Raw genomic sequence first — 21,082 nt, forward strand, 5'->3', positions numbered from 1 at the left:
AGAATAGCCCTGAGACTGCAGACTTTCTGCAGAATCACCCTGAGATAGTGGGACTAATAGTATTTAGATCCACTTACATGGTTGCTGAGCTCCCGATACATGCTGAGCTGCTTCTCCGGAGCAAGTTTCACCTTGAACACTTCTACCAGAGGCTTCATGCTGATGCCCTGCGCAAGCACATCAGGATCAGCACATTACACACATAATGTGGAAGATGTCAGTAGACAGGGAAAATGGAGCCTGAGATGCAATGTAGAACTGGACATGGACAATTTGAAGGAGAAGAAGAAGTAAGGAGTACAAGACCCAGAAGATGATCTTGGAGAAGGTCAAAGAGAAGATCAAGGTGACTGACTGACTTGGACATATGCCACTTTCAGCAATATTCCTACATATTCATCTGGGGTCACCTGAAATACGCTCCACACATTGCACCTGGAATCAACGTCTGGCCTGTGGTGTGATGAACTTTAAACACTATTCTACCCTATGGCTGGCCCCTTGATCAAGGAGATGACCAAGATGTAGAAGGCCCAGGAGTGGAAGACCAAGAAGCAAAGACCCAGGATAGAAACACCTCAGAGAATGCCTAGCAGGAAAACTCCAAACGTAGAAACCCTAAGGACAAAAAGACCAGGAAGAATGGCTGGGGAGAAGTAGAAGATCCAGAAGGAAGGAAAGACTGGCAAAAAGTAGAAGATCCAGAAGGAAAGAAAGACTGGCGAGAAGTAGAAGGTCCAGAAGGAAGGAAAGACTGACGAGAAGTAGAAGATCCAGAAGGAAGTAAAGGCTGGGGAATAATAGTAGACCCAGAAGGAAGGAAAGACTATCAAGAAGTAGAAAGTCCAGAAGGAAGGAAAGACTGGCGAGAAGTAGAAGGTCCAGAAGGAAGGAAAGACTGGCAAGAAGTAGAAGATCCAGAAGGAAGGAAAGACTGGCAAGAAGTAGAAGTTCCTGAAGAGGAAGACCTAGCAGGAGGAGACACCCAAGCAAAAGGTCTAGAAGACAATTTAAATGAAAATGTAAGGGGAAAGATTTATGGTAAATAAGATGCCTGATGGGTGAAGGTTGTGGAGATGACATAAAGAAAGAAACACTGAAAAAGAGAAGACTATTTTGTGTTTTAGCAGATCTTTGCACTTCTAGCACTGAATGTCTGAGGATTGCAAGCAGGAACAGAAAACAGGAAGTGGAACATAAAAAGACTCAGTAGAGACTTAAGAAGAAAAAGGTTATCAATAGAAGGGTACAATCTTTCATATATTGAAACTTGCATTCAAACCACATGAAAACATGTACAACTAATTACAAACATTATGATTCTGATCAAAATTGGATATTTTGAATTTTCTTAGTCTTGTAAATTCTAAGAAAATGGGAAAACTTTATTCAAACTGAGACAATTTAAGTCCAAGCAAAGCTACCTCAATGTCCTACATCTACAAGATGATGAGATGTTTTACCTGAACAAACACAGTAAACATGATGACAATTAACGTGGTTGTGACGAACATATTCTTCATGTTTGGAGGAAGCGAGTTTTCATCCAGCAGCATCACCAGGGAGAAGCACACAGCCCCTCTGAGTCCTCCATAGGCCTGCAACCATAGTCATTTTCAACAATATTACAGCTTGTTCAGCGTGACCTGAGCTACTCTACATATGCATGACCCAGGATGTCAAGTGGCACAACTGACAGGTCCAGTTGTCTTCATTAAATAGGGGAGCAGAGAATCTTATTCATGTACATTCATGTGAAACATGCACATATCAGAAACATTGAACCACTTTTAAAGAAAGTTAGGGCATTGCTGACAATTTCTCGACACTGAGATGTCAAACGTCAGTCTTGCCTCAGCTTTTTGGACATTTTGACAATCAACCGACAAGGTGCACCCCTTCACAGTAAGAGGCCCAACCAGATGTGATGTGACACAGTCATGCAATGCATTAGTGTTTACTTGATCAGGTCAAGCTGTACAAGCAGTAGTCAATCAAACCAAACAGATGACACATACAGCACTACACAACAGCCCTTACCAACTGAGTTTAGTTTTATGCCATTTTTAGCAATATTTAAGAAATACGACCACAGGGACACCATTAATGGGCTTCACACACTGTACCCATGTGGGGAATCAAACCTGTGTCTTCGGCGTGATGAGCAAATGCTTTAACCACTAGGCTACCCCACCACCCCTTTCCCACTTGAAAATGAGTCACAAAATTTTAAGTGAATTAAGCAGTTAGTTACAGGCATTCTAACACTTATAATGTGAAAATAAGTTAGTTTTAAGAAATTAGCACTTTGGGAGAGAACAAAAAATCATGTAGGTTTAACTAAATGCTAATACTTGATTGTCATGAATATACTCACTATCATGAACTGCTCGTCATATCCAATCTTTCTTACTCGGAACTTGTCCAGTTTATTGATCAAGAAGGACAAGAAGAATGTTACTGAAAAGCAAAATATCCATGTAATCAATACATCAAGGTCCTTCTGCTGACACATAATGGGATGTCCTTCATTCTACACTGTCGGTCTCCTCCAGCAACAACCATGAGTTACTGAAGATCTAGATCTTACATGGAGAGGAGTTCATTTCTGATGGGCTTCTTCAAAGGTAGCATAGGTTTATGAACGCCAATTCTAATCCAGATATTCACAGAGGGAGATAAGCAGGGGTTATTTAAGACTAAAACCAATCAAGATCTTTGAAGGGAGACAAACATAAGTTATGGAAGATCTAACCAAGAACGCCATGGAGAGACTAATATGGGTTACCAGCTCAAAACCGGACCTTCACTGGGGGATAGGTATTGATTACTGAAATTCAATTACAGGCTTCTTTACAGGGAGATGACCATAGGTTTAGGATATTCACACAGGCAGACAAGCATGGGTAGCTGAAGGGACCTAATATAAGGCCTGATGTTCACAGGAGACAAGCATGGGTAGCTCGCTCTTCGCTGGTGAGATAAGCATGGGTAGCTGAAGGAACCTACTAGAACTCCTCAACTTCACAGGCGAGACAAACATGTAGCTGAAGGTACCTCACAGAAGGCCTTATCTTCAGACGAGAGACAAGCATGGTTAGCTTGATCTTCACAGGCGAGACAAACATGGGTAGCTGAAAGTTCCTAATAGAAGGCCTTATCTTTAAAGAAGAGACAAACATGGGTAGCTTGATCTTTACAGGGAAGACAAGCATGGGTAGCTGATGGGACCTAATAGAACTCCTGATCTTCACAGGGGAGGTGAGCATGGGTAGGTGAAGGTGCCTGATCTTCACAGGTGAGACAAGCATGGGTAGCTGAAGGTACCTAATAGAAGTTCTTATCTTCACAGTCGAGACAAGCATGGGTAGCTGAAGGTACCTAATAGAAGGCCTGATCTTCACAGGTGAGACAAGCATGGGTGGCATTAGGTACATAATAAAACTCCTGATCTTCACATGGGAGGTACCTAATACAAGGCCTGATCTTCACAGGCGAGACAAACATGGGTAGCTGAAGGTACCTTATAGAAGGCCTGATCTTCACAGGCGAGACAAACATGGGTAGCTGAAGGTACCTAATAGAAGGCCTGATGTCCACAAGCAAGACAAGCATGGGTAGCCGATGGTATCTAATAAAACTCCTGATCTTCACAGGGGAGACAAACATGAGTAGCTGAGGATACCTAGTAGAACTGATCTTCATAGGGGAAACAAGCATGGGTAGCTGAGGTACCTTATAGAACTCCTGATCTTCATAGGGAAGATAAGCATGGGTTGATAGCCCAGATCTTATGGTTGACAATGAGTGACTTACTGATAAACCTATAGACGAAGCAGAGGAGAATGGTCCACAGCACAAAGCCTGTATGCCAGTAGTGCTCTCTGATCAGGGCCAGGCCCAGGAACAGGAAGATCACAATCTCCATGGTGGTACTGCACAGGAACAGATCAAAAGAGTGCTCATTAGGCAATCTCAACATGTTATGTTTGGGACAGACAGGCAATTTTTTCGGATTGTATATTGTTTGATTATTGCTCTGTTCTTGTTGTTTCATTGGCCTTGGATAAATCCGTAACTGAATAATAAACAATTGAATTTATGGCTAACTTCTTGTCAATGCATAGAGCAGCATTTCAACGTAGATTCTTACACTGATATTAAACAGAAAGGGAGTATGTGACTACAAACAGGTGATTACAACTAAAATTATATATGCGTAGTATGTAGTGACAAGCAGCAGACTAACATTAACGACAACAGGTAATTGTAACTAATTCATTAGAAGTAACAGATAATTGGACGAGGACAAATAGAGATCAAAATGAATATCCCAATAGCCTCAGGGTTCATACAGATATATGCCATAAAATTCAAGGCATTTTGAGGGTTTTCAACAGCCCAATCAATGATTTTCAGGCACACAAGGTAGGTCAAAATGTAGGACTAACCATCAAAGGGAAGTAACTCTCAGCTATATCATTGCATTGGGATGGGCGGAAATAGATCTTACTTCTGGCACAAGTCGCCCCAACATTATATACCAGTACCATTTTGCGAATGAGATGTATAAACGCCCACTTCAAGGTATTATTATTATTATGTATTAGCTTCCTATAAAATCATAACTAAATTTGCGGCAATATAACCTCTGGTATACGTTCACAATTCGTCAAACACGGTACAACTATCCCAATTCTAATTCAACTCTATTTTCATGAAAGAAAGTAATTATTTAGACCAGGTCAAAGTTCCTCAATGTCAAAGGTTAATCATATCAATCCTTCAACTTACACAATCGCCAGACAAAGTAGTCCCTTTTCAAACTTCAACACGTTTGTTATGTGCATACTGACTTATATATGCTGATAACAGGTTCGGAAATTTATAGCACTGACCAATCAGAACTCATGTTATATACCATGTTGAATTAGAATTAATAATAACATTGTCGGAATAAAATTATGACATTCACCTGAGGACCTTGGTGAAGTATTTGACAGTGGTTCTGGACTTGTCGCTGATGTTGTGGAAGGCGTATTGGACCTGGACGAGGCCACAGCCGATGATGCTGATGATGCCGGAGAACTCAAACATCTCCGCCAGGAGGAAGCCGAGATATGCCATACTGTAGATTACTAGCGGCTGCACAACTGCAATACAAACAGTCTGTATGTTGGCTTCGCTGGAGGAACATTCATTCATTCATTCATTCATTCATTGGCAGACTCATTACATTTATTTGAAGGAATACACAAGATTCAAACTTGCCAATCCATTAACTACTGTAAAGAACAAAATAATCATATTGATCTACCAAATTATAATTATATTCAACATGTAAGAAATATTTGGAAATGGTTGGTTTAAGAAATCTGTTTTCAAAATGATTGGTGGTTTAAAATGGAGGCTTTAGGTGGCAGAGTAAGCATTTCAAGGATTTATCCATGATTCTGAAATTGTCATTTCATGCAAAATAACTTTTCTTAAAGGTTCTTAGTTTCCTGAATTGTTTTAAAATCAGAAAATGAAAAAAAGAGACTTAAAATTTCTTCTCAGTTTTGGACCCTACAAAGACCATAAAACAAGTGAAGAAATTATTAAACATTTTAACAATAACTGAGATATCTTTAACTTGCAGTTAGAGAAGTGGTGGAGAAGCCTTGTCCTCGAAGCATTTTTATTTACATGATGTCTCCAGCTTGATTCCCCACATGGGTACAATGGGTGAAGTCCACTTCTGGTGTGTCCCACTGTGATATTGCTAGAATATTGCAGCATAAAAGCAGCCCCAAACTCAATTCACTCACTCACTAATTCCCACTTATAAATTCTTAATGACATGTAGCGAAGACTTGGGGCTGACAAATTACAGTACTATATTAGTGCTGATTTCTTTAGGTCCACACCAGAGAAGAGGAAAAACTATACCACTGATTTTCTTTTGATTTGTTGCAATTTCTTCCAGTCTCAGTCATAGTGAACTGTACTTATAATAAATAACAAAAAGTTCCACCAGTGTTATCACTATTTGAATATCCATGAACAGTCAAACAATACACCAATGCCACTGTGTATTGTGAGTGTGTCTGACCGCCCAGGATGGGTTATTTTCAACACAGACTGCCAGATTCTCAAATTCACCCGTTCGACGGTTGGGTAAAAACTTAGACATCTATCAGAAGATATCCATCTTATTTTGGGATTATGAATCATTATCGATTTACTCACAAATCTGAAGTAGACAGTTAATTCTTTTCTTGCACTGGTGTGAGTTCTTTATAATATTTTATAAGTTTTAATTTAATTATACTTTGAAAATAAGTATTTTTTTGGTGGGCAGGTAAGTTATGGTCAGGGCTGGTCAGGGTTTACATGTAACCAGCCATGTGGTCTTGCTTAAATGTTTTGGCGTTTCATACTGTTCTATGTTTTATCTGTTTCAATACAAAATGACGCTTGGTAAACTCAAATATTACACATCTGTTGAAGATATCACTGTTGAATAAATTTACAAAGTTATTACACATTGAGTAATAACATCACTTGATTACATATATATGACGTCAAACTTATGACATCACAATGCAAATACCTGTCACAATAGTATTAGACCTTGCTTGACTTGCGGAAAGCTGAGAGTCACAACACTCGTTGAATTCTTAGGAAAAGAAGTACTTTTCTTGATATTATTTTGCTAATGTTGGGTGAGTAATAAATAAAACACGAAACTATGTCCCATGTAACCCCACATTTATGAAATTTGTGAATGAGCGAGAGTGAGTTAGATACCAAACCAGTCACGCGTATCATAATTTTTTTATTACATGGGACATAGATTAGTATTCTCTATTTATGTACTTGTTGTTGACACCCCTCACCACATGTTGAGTTGACATGTATGTGTAACATAACAGGTACAATATTGTGAATTAAGAACCATGACACATATTATATTGTGACCTTGTTGTATCGATTTCATAGATATATTACCTTTAACATGTACTGTGAACTTGGTGATGACGGCTGACAAGACCCCAGCTAACACACCCAGCAACAGGCCACCGAAACACACCACAAAGAACTTGACAATACCCAGCACAATCTGAAACAGGCATCACCTCACCATTACTCAGGTACAACATCACAGCCCAATACAGAAGAAACAAATAGTAGGTAGATAAATTTGTTGTTAATGCCACACTAGGCAATATTCCAGCTATGTGGTTGTTATCTGTAAATCATCAAGTCTAGACCAGACAATCCAGTGATCAACAGCATGAACATCTATATATAGAATTGGGATATGATGATGTGTCAACAAAGTCAATGAGCCTGACCACCTGATCTTACGACAAACATGGGTTACTGAAGACCAATGGGTGATCTTTTTGTTGCGAGGGGCGATAACTCTCCTATTAAAATGATATAAGCGACGGTCCAACTTCTCGCATCCGGTCTGGTTCCCGAGTCAATGTGTGCTGCGACAGCTTGCTACATGTCAAGACAGAACCCAGCTTCTGCCTTGCCGTGTTCACCTTAACTTAAAAAATTATTGTTTACAACGAAAAGCCATTAACTGACGCATGTTTTGCTTTGATTTTTAGGTTAGAAAGGCATTCTTTGTTTCATTTCTAAATGCAGTACGAACTGACGCGATAGAAGATAACAGGGAAAACGCCATGAAAAGTCGGTATATTGTCACAACATTTCCTACGACAGAACACGAGACAGAGCAAAGTAATGAAAATTCTTTTTTATATGTTATCAACCCTTCTGTTGTTCCCAACGGTAATTTGACTGTTGCCACAATAAAATCTTACAAATAGTTCCTACACAACCACCGATTAAATGTAAAAAAATCAGTGCTACACCTCGGGCGAACTAGCATCCCCTAGAAGTTCTTTATCAAGAATTTATGATTATGACACATCCCTGACAACTGAAGAAATTCTGTATAGAATGAAACAGTTACTTAGAGACATGTATATTGCGTTTTGAGCAGCAGTTTCTCACACATCTGAATCCATTTGTTCTTAAATTCTGACACTACTGTATATTTTTATGTTTACATATACAAGTGTCATGCACCTGTTATCCAAGTCGGTTGCATCAGAAACAACAGTCATCATAGCTTGAAATGAAATATTTCCACCTTGAAAAATATGTTCACTAGTCAGTATTGTGAGTTATCTATGTGAATTTATTGGCTCATTTCTTACAAAAGTTTAACACTATTTAAAGCTCTTAATATAAATAGTCATTTACAGAGATTTCTCTCAACGAACATCATACAATTCTGACCGCCCAAGCGGATGTGCATGACAGAAATATATTTCATATGTTTTTTGTTTTGGTAACATTAAGTTGACAAAATATTTCCCATGACAGACAATTTACTATCTAACTTTAACTTTCTAACTTTCTGATTTTCAATCAACAGTTCTTAAAGAAAATTTTAGGTTATGTCTGTTGGTTAGGGATTAACACAGAAAATGTGTTTATTATCAAATGTATGTCTTAGATAATATAAAATCGAATTTAACCCCACAATTATTATATGAAGATATGTTTATGCATTTATATATATTATTACAAATTTAACAGTACAATGTACAATGACTGAATAAAGTCATGAATGTGTAATGTAATATAAAAGTACAAAGAATCAGATGGAATTACAACATTGTACAGTGTAGATACAATGATAAGTGGGAAAAGATATTGACTTTATTGATATATTTGTGTTAAAATTTGAAAAATCAATTTAATGCAACAAAACATAAGAGCAAGTTCTAAAAATAAAATATGATCGTTTTCATGATTATTATAATAATCTGATCATTGTGAAGACAAGATGTATGTAGACACTGCAGGAAAATGTAAACATTTGATGCTGACAACACTTAAAGAGTACCATTTATTATATTAGAGATATGTATTGTTTAGTTGTGTAATGAAAATAGAATTTGGAAAGTGCCTTCGAATATGTACTTAACCTAAAGGTAGTTTTGCTTCTTCTGTGTCTGAAATAGTATATTTAATAAATTGATATTTTAATATTATTTACTTTATTAAAACTTAAGAAAAACAAAATATGTTAATTTATGCCCTTAATTGATGATAATTAAAATGCAGTCATTGTAGAAATCTGCAATATCTTTCTGCATTATTTGCCTCCATAGTGAATTTATATTTCATAGATCACGAACCGTTACAGAGATAAAAAAAAGTAGATTTTAGTTATGCCCATGTTTATGGCATTTGAAAGTTGGCTACATGTAGGCGATGATTGACATAATTCGTGTGCTACTGTTATTTTAGAATTACTTGACCATTGTTTCTCACTTTCCTCTGTACCTGCAAAATATCTGTGTTGTCCAAAATCTTAATCCCATCATGAACCACCCGATGAAATTTACATGAAAAGACTTTCAGTGTTTCACATTTTGCACACCGCATCAGCTCCCTGCCGTTGTAAATTCCATGAATGCAGCCATATCAATTTCGAAACAAGTTTATCAAGGGGAAGCAGACTGTTATTGGAGATTTCTTTCAACAGAAGTGAGTGATTGGTACGTGTAATACTATAAATAATCTGTTCAGACATTCCATTGATTGATTGTTATGTTAATATTCAAGTTGTTATGTCTACAAACTGTAATAAAGTCATTTGATACATGTATACGTTCGTAGGTTCTTGTCTCAGTATGTCAAAGGGAAGTAACTCTCCTGAGGTGGTGTTTGCTTCAGTAGTCCGTACGTTTCACTATCCGAACGTTTTTGATGAAAAACAGAAGTGTTCGGATTAACGCGGCTTGACTGTACATTGAAATTACACTGCAGTTTTAAATGTGTGATATCATCTAGTGGCAGACTTAAAAAAACGACTGCAAAACGTCAACAAAACAACAAAACATGACCTGAAAATGATCAGCTGACTTCACCGCCAAGCTTAAAACTGCCATTGCGCAATTCATACTCGCAAAGTAAGCAGTCATGCCTATCCCAGGTGTATCGCAGAATCATGGAATAAATATTTTAGGACATAACACTTGATATATCATTGTAAAAGGGAAAAGATATTCTGTCCATGCACCAGCGTGAATGTTACCGATGAAGGTGAAGGCTATACTGGTTAACTGTCTCTAAGTTTAATGGTAACACGTACGGCTCACATCGCGCATACGGCATGCGCTGTCAGTTTAAGTTTGGACCCTCCAGATCAGCGCACCTAGCAGATTAGTCAGGGGAAGACAAGTTCAAACAGATCACCTATTCTTACACATGTCTTCACAGGTCCCACAAATAGTAGCTCCAGGATTTTACAATGCTGAAACACTGAATGTGTTCCCACAAACCTAAAATGTTTACCCAGAATGGATGAAGGTTGCAAAATACAACATTTTCCAACTACAAAATTGTTTCTTTGCTGTCGATACTGCAATGCTACACTCTGCAGTGTTGCATCCTGTCACAGTAACCTTTACATAATCAAGTTTGAACCAGACAAACATGTGATTGAGATCTGGTTCTTGCTGTTTTAATGTTGTCTTGGAATATTGTCCACAACCACAAGATCAGTTAGGAAATGTTCCTATCCTGCTTAATCTCACATTTTTCACAGACCTTTATCTGGAATTTGCATTTGTATGGCTCTATAATTGCTTCAAATCACTGCAAACAAACCAAAATTGACAAACCCGATAATTATTTACAGACTTGAGATGAAAATGTTGAGTGAGTGAGTGAGTGAGTTTAGCTTTATACAGCACTCAGCAATAATCTCATTATATGGTGGTAGTCTGTAAATAATCGAGTCTGGACCAGACAGTGGGTTGCTGAAGTCCTATTCTACCCCAGATCTTCATGGGAGTGAGTGAGTGAGTGAGTGAGTGAGTGGGTAAGTGAGTGAGTGAGTGAGTGAATGAGTGAGTGAGTGAGCTGTCAGCGGACTGTATTACAACAAGATTATCACAAACTAATTATAACTAGTTTACGTATGATCTCGATGATGATCTTGAAAAAGATACAATATTTATGATCAGGGTATGATTTTATATTTTTCACTATCTGCACAAGGTGCTGCAAAGTGAATTAATCAGGTTTCACCATCAAAATATCAGCAGGAACATTTTATCCCCAATTCCATTTCCGATACTAACTTTTCCTTATCAGCACGGGCAGTGGGGTAGTCTAGTTTTTTAAAGCGTTCGCTCATCACGCTGAAGATCCGGGTTTGATTCCACACATGGGCACAATGTGTGAAGCCCATTTTCTGGTGTCCCCCGCCGTGATATCGCTGGAATATTGCGTAAAACTAAACTCACTCACTGACTTACTCACCCTTATCAGCAGACGGAAGGGGCCAGTCATGGCTGTCTTCACTATCGCCAGAAGATTTTACAATACTGTTTGTCTAGAGAAATGTTTTGATAGATGGTTGCTTTTTAACTGACACTTGCATTGATAAACATAACTATTTTTCCCCCGCTTAAATGCAATCAGCAAAATCATTTTGTCAACCATGACAGGTGATTTGGTGACCTTTCACGACAAGTCACAAGACTGTGTACACAGTGTGTGGTCTAAGAGATTGAGGACAGACTCAGTTTCATTGTTTATTTCTTATTATGGATAAACATAACAGAAGATTTTTTTATAGCAATAAAGTTTTTACCAATAAAACTACTGACATGCACTTGTGGAAAATCTCATTTCCTTCCCAAATGAACTGTGACATTTTGACCAAACTAACATGTTTATGGTCCCTTTTTCACCAAACAACCCATCAAATAGTTTTAAAGTTATTTGTTGAATATATATGAAGTGGTAAGTTTTAGGAGAAAATTACAATTTTTCTTGTCAAAATTACAATCTCCGTATCAAACTTTGCCAACCTTTCCTATCAACACAGAAGCCATTACCCAAACTGGAAATAAACCATTAAATGATTATTAAGTTGTTGGGTCAACACATTTGGTCTGGGTTGATCAAGTGCCATAAATTGTCATAATTCTTGAGCAACTATATCAAATGAAAAAATACTATCAAAATATAGCTATTCAATGCACCAATATTATACACATGAAAGGTGGTCCCCAATTTGAAAACATTTTACAACAAAAATCTTTCAGGTTAGCTGTGGAACAGGTGAATCGATGGTATAATTTGGTGTAACTATATGGCCTTGAGATTCTAAGGTCAAACAAATAATGATAGCATGAGATTCAGAATTGAAGTAATTTATAGTTTAAATTATAATTTCTAAAAATATATAAACAGACTGGCATCCTTGCTGTCTGCTTCTCTAGACTCCTTAAGGGATAGGAATACTAACCATCCATGGACTCAGCATTCGGTACAGCCATGGAGAAAGGCTACACGAGACTAGACCACATATTTAACCTGCAGACTTCACAAAATAATTAGTGTGGTGGTGTGTGGTCCTGTGCACAAATCGGTTTAACTTAAGCAACACTCTTGGATGCATGACTGTTTGCAAGCTTGATTCCTGAGAGTTTCTAGGACTTCAGATTAGCCCCACCACAAAGTACATGTGATACATTTGGTATCACCCTAGACAAGTGAGTTTCTTGAAAACTGACTCTGTTCACCCAGCAGAAAATGGGTACCAGGTTAGATAAGTCATGTGACTATAACCCTCTAGTGGCTAACAGGCAGCTTGGGTTTTCCGGGGTAATAATATGCCTGTCTTGACTGTCAGCATTATGAGAAATCACCTCATGAATGGAGTTTGGCACAATATAAATGCACACATTATTATCAGAGGTGTAATCAAATATTTGATACATTGAATCATCGATTTGTATCCTATCGCAACTTTATGGCAACATATGGTCAGCACTAAAGTTTAGTGTTGTGATAAATTGTATCGCAGGTTGTATGGCAATACCAGCACTAATGACAACACTCACCTGGTCAGCACCAATGGTTGGTAGATTATTGTAGGTCTGAAACACCTGGTACAGGACAACCGTCACACCATCTGCAGGTAAGCACGACACAATGCCAGTTAGAAAGTGGTCACATGTAACACATGTAAAATTTGGGATTCTACTTTCTTCGTGAAGTACAGATCCTTGATCCCACAACCAGAATGTAATTTAGACTGTGCCCTTGCGCCATATTCACATGATACTTAAAAATGACACACTGTCCCGTTAACCTTGTGGGTCTGATTGGCATACTAGAAAAATAATTTTACTCATATCAATCATGTGAATACAAACTCTTTAATATTTACAACATATTTTCACAATTCCGGACGTTATATCTGCATTCATATTCCCCGCACATCCTCAATATCTCCAGGGTATACGTTCTGATAAGTCTCCACTATACCCTGGATACATCTATGGCTTAGCCCTATAAACTTATTACCTCCCTTGGCTGGTTTTTTATCCAATCAGGTGACTATACGCTGGGAAATTGAGCGAACCAATCACAACTCACTTTCGGTTTTTCAATTATCTAACCGATTAAACTTGGTAACACAAACCATGTAGAGGTTTTCTGAAAAAGGTAGAGGGAGTTCTTGCATATATTTTTTAAAATTGTCGGACCTATAAATTTATCTGTATGATTTCCTCCAAATCTGAGGTGCACTGTCAGTAAACTTTAGTAGTTTGCAACCACTACCTTTGTTGACACTGGCAAGCTCAGCTATAACGGAGGTCTTGATGATTGGCTACTGTGAGAATGCGGATCCAGCAAAGGGAGGTAATAAAATATTCCGATGGAGATGTAGATGCATCCAGGGTTTAGTGGAGACACACCAGAACATATACCCTGGAGATATGGGGGATGATTCCCCGCAGTGCTGTACACGATTTCCCCACATCTAATGTGGTGCCTAAATCAATGCATGGAGCTCATAATATGGAGCTTATTCAAGTCAAGCTTTCTCGCTTTGCATTAAGAGTACGTCCCCTACCAGTGTATTTCCCAGGTCTGTATCAAAAGGCAGTAAGTTCGTTTGAAAAGAAAGAGTGCAGTTATCGCAAAAAAATGTAGCTGAAAAGTGTTTTGCTGCTACGTTTTTCAGAACAAAAAATGACAGCGAAAATGCCAAAACCGTTTCAAAGTCAAGTGATGACAGTTTTAGTTTAATATCTGAGATGAAACTATCAAATGCCAATGATACGCCAACTGATGTTAAAACTGAGAACAACACATCCACCTGTTTGTTCCAAGTGAAATGGCAAGGTTTGTAGCCGTGGATTCCTTTATAATGAGTATAAAAACAAAATCACTTGTGCACTTTGTCTGAAAATGTTTTCACTGATGGAACTGATACTTTCTGTATTACCACGCTCAAGAGACGTGCTGATAGTGCTGACCATTAACTTACTGTCCAAGTTGAATGGTTGAAGGGACAATTGAAATTGGCAGTGAAACATATGCTTCATGGTAAAGAAAAGGCAGCAATTCAGTTTAAATTAACACTCCAATTGATACAACTGAACAGCTATTTGCATGACAAATTTATTAATATTGTAGAGTGAATACATTGTCTCCCTTGTCTTTTCTGATGACCAACCTACAGTGGGAAATGTCCCACTATTTAAATTAACCATGGGCCAAGGGCCCACTTCTTCTGAAAAGTAAATTAGACACTGCACAACATCAGCGTCAGCTGCCTTATGTTGTAACCACCATGACTTCTGCGGTGGCTGAGCAGGTTAGGTGGATGAATTTGTGTGCCCGCGATTTGGTGCTGGACTCTGAGGGTGTGGGTTCCAAAACCAGATGGCACTCAACCCATCCAAAGTACAAGAATCTGTAGAAAGTGTATAACATATGTTCCGACAGGTCGATTTGATAAAGAAATATTTCTTCTTAAATTGGTGTTTCAGGCAAAGACTTTAGAATTGGTCTTCAGCAACACAGGCTTGTCGTAAAATGCGACTAACTAGATCAGGTGGTTGGGCTCACTGACCTGGTTGACACATGTCATTATGTAGCCTCATGTAAGAATGTCGAGTTTTGATTGGTACACGCGACTACCATGTACATCCATCGCGATCCGCGAGCGGGAGTGTAAAAGTCGTGTAATCCCGCTACGAAAGTCATATCAGCCTCACCTCGGTGATGACACGAAGTGAAAAAAGCGTGCATTGACAAGCCTTTAGTAACGTGCGGTGCCTTGAGGTCAAACGATCAACTGGTGTCAACATGGCAGCAATGAAACGTTTTGCCACAACATCAGAAGAAGAAATCGAAGCAAAATGTTCTAACACAAATCCATTCGATGCATGTTGTTTTGTTTTGATTTAGTGAAAACATTCAGCTAGATAAATGCGTTGTCACATCATAAGGTTGTATTCCACTCACCTCCAGCTCGGGGAATACAACCTTACTCGGGACTGATAAAACGCCGTATTTCCCTCGACAGAATGTGATACCTTTTCTTGTATCCTACATCAGTGCTAATGCTATTTATTGCTGGATTGTAATATAGATGTAAAGACATGGAAAATATAGGTACCTGTTTGAAAATCAGTAAATGTAGATTGTCTAGTATTTTCTGGTTGGCTGTACATAACAGAATATGTTATATGTTTCTCCCCCAATGTCTGAGATTACAAAACAAATGATTCAGACTGTGATTTAACTGCAAAGAGGGAAATAATATAAATCTAATAAATAGAAGTAACACATTGTTATACATACTGTACTGCATTAAAACTACTATGTATCATTTCATACCACAATATACATCTCTAGTACAGAAACAGCTTAAGAAAGACTCTGTCAAAATAATCTATTTGGCAAATTTACTCAAATATGCTCCCGAGTTGTGACTTAACTGTTTAAGTTTTGGCCTTTATTTAATTTGCACAATATTTTCTTAGTATCATTACAATATAGTATTTCATGTTTGACTATGGCCTATATAATACTGGATGAACTGTGACATGTTTTCTACATAAAGGGCTGCAGTCCATATTGAGTCTCAGTATATCAAAACATGATTGACACTGTTTTAACTGTTCAGGAGTTTTTGTATATATTCAAATTCCTGCTAAGTATAGGATGATTCAGAGAAAATGAGACTTTAACTTGTCTGTAGCTAGACACATTACATTTATAAGTGAATGAGTGACATTTTAGTAATACTGCAGCAATACTACAGCAAGGGACACCAGAAATGTGGGAAAAGAACCCAAGTCTTAGGCATGATGAGCAAAAGCCTTAAGTGAACCCCACTGATCAAATGTCTAGATCGTGCCTATGATAGTATTAATTTGAAGATCAACAGATCCAGAGGTTGCTGACAGAAGTGTGTTGTAACTGATGTTGATGGCCGATGTTATCCTCAGTAACAGGTTACACTCGGTGCAGGTAACAACAAATCTTCCAGTATCTTTTAGCTGTCATCATGTGTTTTTATGTGGAACCAAGTGACTGTAGGTAATAGCTTAATGCAAAACAAAATTAGTGATCATCAAGGGGTCTGGCTCTGTTGAATGTATCTGTTACTGACTACTTGTTATGAAAATTGCTCAAGAAATATTTACGTTACGTTTCAGAACCAGTGATATTTTGTTATGGTGCAACCAAAACTTTGATGGCGCAGTGAAACTTTTTAAGCCAGTTTGCACTCGGTGCAGGTACTAAAAAACTACAATGAAATCGCATCCTTGGTGAGTGAGTGAGTGAGTGAGTGAGTGAGTGAGTGAGTGAGTGAGTGAGTGAGTGAATGAGTGAGTGAGTGAGTGAGTGAGTGAGTGAGTGAGTGAGTGAGTGAGTGAGTTTAGTTTTACGCCGCACTCAGCAATATTCCAGCTATATGGCGGAGGTCTGTAAATAATCAAGTCTGGACCAGACAATCCAGTGATCAACATGAGCATCGATGTGTGCATTAGGGAACCATTGACGTGTCAACCAAGTCAGCCAGCCTGACCACCCGATCTCGTTAGTCGCCTCTTACGACAAGCATAGTCGCCTTTTATGGCAAGCATGGGTTGCTGAAGGCCTATTCTACCACGGAACCTTCACAGTCTTCACCTGATCCCAGGTCATAACTACCAAAGGCTTTAATCACTGGCTACCCTGCAACATCCTTAATGTTATAAAAGGACAATCAGACTCCAGCAGCTCCTTGACCCAAGTGGATTTCCCTGAAACATGAGCAGGTGACTGTGAGAGACTTATATCCTGAATGGTATCTCCTTACCATTCAGCAGTGACTCGCCAAACACCAGGAAGTAGAGACAGTCGTTGACGCCCACCTCCTGGAACACTGCCAGAACCTGCAACCACCATAACATGTCGGTCAATTGTCTGCCATAAAACAATAAAACATGAATTTTAGTTTTACAGAGCTTTTAGCAACATTCCAGAAATGTCACAGCAGAGGGACACAAGAATAGGTTTTTTACCCATGTGGGGAATTGAACCCGGGTCTTCAATATGATCAGAGAATGCTTTATCATCCATTAATCATCTCATGTATCCACTTTAAAAAGCTAAATGCACATTTTCATCCATATGAATTTGTTGGCATACAGTTATAGAGTTTATATACAGTCAAGCTGTTTTCAAGTATAATTAGATTTCACTATCTAAAGTCAATTCTGCCAATTATGCAACCTGACTAGGGGTCAGTATGGCATTCTCACAAATGACATGTGACAACCTCTCGGCCTGTGAATCTGGCACAATATGACGAAAACGTATATCGTTTTCCGTCTGATTTGAGTTACTATAAATAAATGGTAATTTTCCAAACCTGAACCAGTCATGTGTGTCTCTGCTTGTTGGAACTGTCTAAAGCTATCAATACATCTTAGCTAACACACATGAATGGTTGGGAAAGTAAGACGCGAGACAGGAGGGTGGGGAGAAGTAAGACAGAGAGCGTATAGAAATCGAGGTCTTACTTCTCTCCACCCAGTAGTCGAGGGCTTACTTTTTGAGGAGTGCTTTATTATACATTTAAACCGTCAATGATGGATAATTACGAGATCACGTAATGAAGCTACATAACAGTTACTGTAGCACTGTAAAATTAATGTAATGACAGTAGGCCTAACTATAAATAGATGGACGGTAGACCATCTGCTTAGTATCCTGATAGAAGCAGATCCATTTCAGCTAAGAAAAACATTTGCACATTCATGTTGATCTTTGACATTTTTTAAATTGATTTTGATTGCTCACATACCATCTGAACTTAAATGTTGATATTAATATAGAGTTAGGAAAAAGAAAAACCTGGGAAGAGAGCTTACTTATTAAAGTAAAACTGGGAAATAAGTCTTACTTACAAAAACTAAAAACCTTGGAGCAAATAAAAACTTAAAACAGTTATTCCGGAAAAAAGGCCATGTTAAATACATAGTGACAAGCACCCTGTATGTTAATATGTGTTCACTCAAAATCTGTCACAATACGAGGATGTAACATAAATATGCATCCAATTTAGACCTGGAAATTCCTTCGGAGAGTCAGCAAAAGAGTCCTGAAACATTTTTGACATGGAATACTTAAAACAAGACAAACATGAGACGTTGGGTCCTGATTGGCTGATTGCCTATCACCTAAAGACGTTGGGTCCTGACTGACTGATTGCCTATCACCTACAGACGTTGGGTCCTGATTGGCTGATTGCCCATCACCTACAGAGGCTGTCAACTTACAGCAACTGGGTCCACTGCCACAATGAGGGCTGTAAAGATGAAGATCTGCACCAGAGTAAACTCAAATGGAAAAGTTCCCATCCCTCCGCTGATGGCTAGACCATAGAGAGTCAAACCTGAAAACCAAGCAAACAATTAATAATACACATTTCAATATCATATCAACATTCATTCACTGTACTGCATTCTCCACACCTTATACTACAGAGAAATACATCAAACTTTGAAAAACAGGGTAATATGCAGTAATATGCAGTGTTTATTGTAAGTTGTTCACTGGTCCCTCACGGGCGAGGGGAACATAAACAAACCTCGAGGGTACATGAGTACATGGCCCCCGAGGGATCAGTGAATAACGAATTTATCTTACCGTAACCTGAATTTTACTTTGGAACTGTTTGAAGCACTTCTGTTGAATGCAAGGCAAATCGCCATTTTGCAGATGACACAAAGTAAACAGACTTAGAGTTATCTCCCTTCCATCGATTTTCATTCGCAAAACATCAGCAATTTCTGTGCATCATGCGTGATTCAATGTTATTCGAGATAAAAAAAGTACTACCATGAAGCACCAGAAGAGTAGGAATTCCCAGCGGTGTACATTGAAAATAATACATCACCTGGAAGCAGGGTACATTGAAAATAATAGAATAGTGCTTAACCAATCAGAAAGTGACTTTTCATGTGTGACGTAAGGTAATGTAAGTTGTTCACTGGTCATGAGGGAGACATGGGTTGACATATCCTCGATGTTTGTTTATGTTCCCTGAGCCCAGAGGGTAAATCAATCCATGGGCCCTGAGAAATTGTTTGGCAGCCATTGCTAGATTTTGCAGACAAGACAAAGAGATTTAGAGTTATCTCCCTTCCACTGATTTGCATTTGCAAAACATCAGTAATTTCCATACATTATATGTGCTATTCGAGATAATGAATTGCTACCACGAAGTATCAAGTAAGTTTGGCATTGGCAGCAGGGTACATAGAAATGTTACTTGCTTGTAAATATTGAAAATAACGGAAGAGTGCTCAGGCAGTCAGAAAGCGATATTTATGTGTGATGTTTTACACTTCTCTCAAGGGTAATACAGTATGCCTCTTTGTCACCGAAGCCAGCAGGTCACGGATAGCACTGATACAAAAAGGCATACATGAGACCGTAATACCTGACAGAGAAGTTCACAATATAATTAATGTATCACCATGTTAAAAATGTTCAAAACAGCACTTAATTTTGAAGATCAATAAGCTTGCTACAGACTATAAGACATGAAAACAATCAGCGAAACATATTCTGACAAGCTTAAAACTGCAATAAAAATTGTCAGTTATGTTTAGGCTGAATGTGCAAAGGATTCAACGTTTATATATAGCTAAAGCAAAGAAAGTTGGTAAAAAAAACATGTACGCAGTGAACTCAAAGACAGCTAATTAAATGGTTTTCGAATTCAATGCACAACATGAAACATAACATGACTTCATACTACTGTTAGCGATACAGCTTCTTGACAGAGAGTTTCCTGGTAACTGTGGAAGTGGGAAATATTTTTCCAGTCACCCTCGTGGAAACTTGTTAAAGTGTCATTGACCAATGAAATTTAAGTATTTTACATGAAGTAAGATATATGTATCTATACAAGTGCAGACTAAATTCAGTTATAGATTGTGCCTGTTTAATCTACATTCTCACTATGGATCATGGTCTAACAGAACATGTAAGAATATTTCTTTCCAGCCTTAACTTAAGCCTTGTTCTTATGAAGGGTAAAACAGGGACAAGAAGCCAAATAATACAAGCAACACTCACAAATTCTCCCCAACCATTACTCCAAACTTTAATCAACATCTATTATGACGATTAATAATGATTAAAATCAACAACTGCCATATCTATATCCAACTTTGCACCTATAAGAAAGGAAGCCATTATCCAAATGTAAAAACAATCCATGAAACGATTGTAAAGAAAAGCAATTCATCTTTATGAGTTCAATAGATGTAACTTGTGATAATTCCTGATAAGGCCAGACCAATTTTATTTCTTAGTTTTTGGATCCATCGGTCCTATTTTTCCAAAAATGAAAAGAAAAAAATTAAAATTTATTTTCACTTCTCAAAAAATAGACATAATATAATACTTTTTTCATCAATCAGTGTAAAAAGACTAGATTGTTTTATGCCCCCACATACACTTCATAACACACACACTTGCCAAAGTAAAATATACTCTTAAAAAAAAGTAGGGAATAATGAACTTTCATTTTGGATAGGAAGTGTAAATGTTGACAAACATTTCAAGTACGGACATCTTATGAACGCACCACCAATTCCCTCTACTACCACCCCTAAACACAACGCATAATATGCACATGCACAACGCAGTAGTCCCATACACATGCATGGGGTCCCAATCT

The 21,082-nt window shown here is 38.1% G+C and overlaps 1 protein-coding gene across 6 annotated transcripts in view; it reads right to left on the reverse strand.

The window, feature by feature from the left end:
* LOC137281670 (sodium/hydrogen exchanger 1-like) overlaps positions 1–21,082 on the reverse strand; it is a 105,646-nt gene that overhangs the window by 23,903 nt on the left and 60,661 nt on the right. For all 6 annotated transcript variants that reach the window (XR_010956753.1, XM_067813063.1, XM_067813062.1 and 3 more), the window contains exons 8-16: positions 18,669–18,784; positions 17,204–17,279; positions 12,939–13,009; positions 6,994–7,105; positions 4,976–5,153; positions 3,817–3,935; positions 2,378–2,460; positions 1,464–1,598; positions 78–167 (exon numbers count right to left, since the gene is read on the reverse strand). Coding sequence is in view for 5 of the 6 variants with exons in the window: in XM_067813063.1 (XP_067669164.1) it covers positions 78–167; positions 1,464–1,598; positions 2,378–2,460; positions 3,817–3,935; positions 4,976–5,153; positions 6,994–7,105; positions 12,939–13,009; positions 17,204–17,279; positions 18,669–18,784 (980 nt within the window). In the remaining variant the exon portion in view is untranslated. The remainder of the gene's footprint in view (positions 1–77; positions 168–1,463; positions 1,599–2,377; positions 2,461–3,816; positions 3,936–4,975; positions 5,154–6,993; positions 7,106–12,938; positions 13,010–17,203; positions 17,280–18,668; positions 18,785–21,082) is intronic.

This window comes from Haliotis asinina, chromosome 4 (assembly GCF_037392515.1).
Source record: "Haliotis asinina isolate JCU_RB_2024 chromosome 4, JCU_Hal_asi_v2, whole genome shotgun sequence".
Classification (NCBI taxonomy): Eukaryota; Metazoa; Mollusca; class Gastropoda; order Lepetellida; family Haliotidae; genus Haliotis; species Haliotis asinina.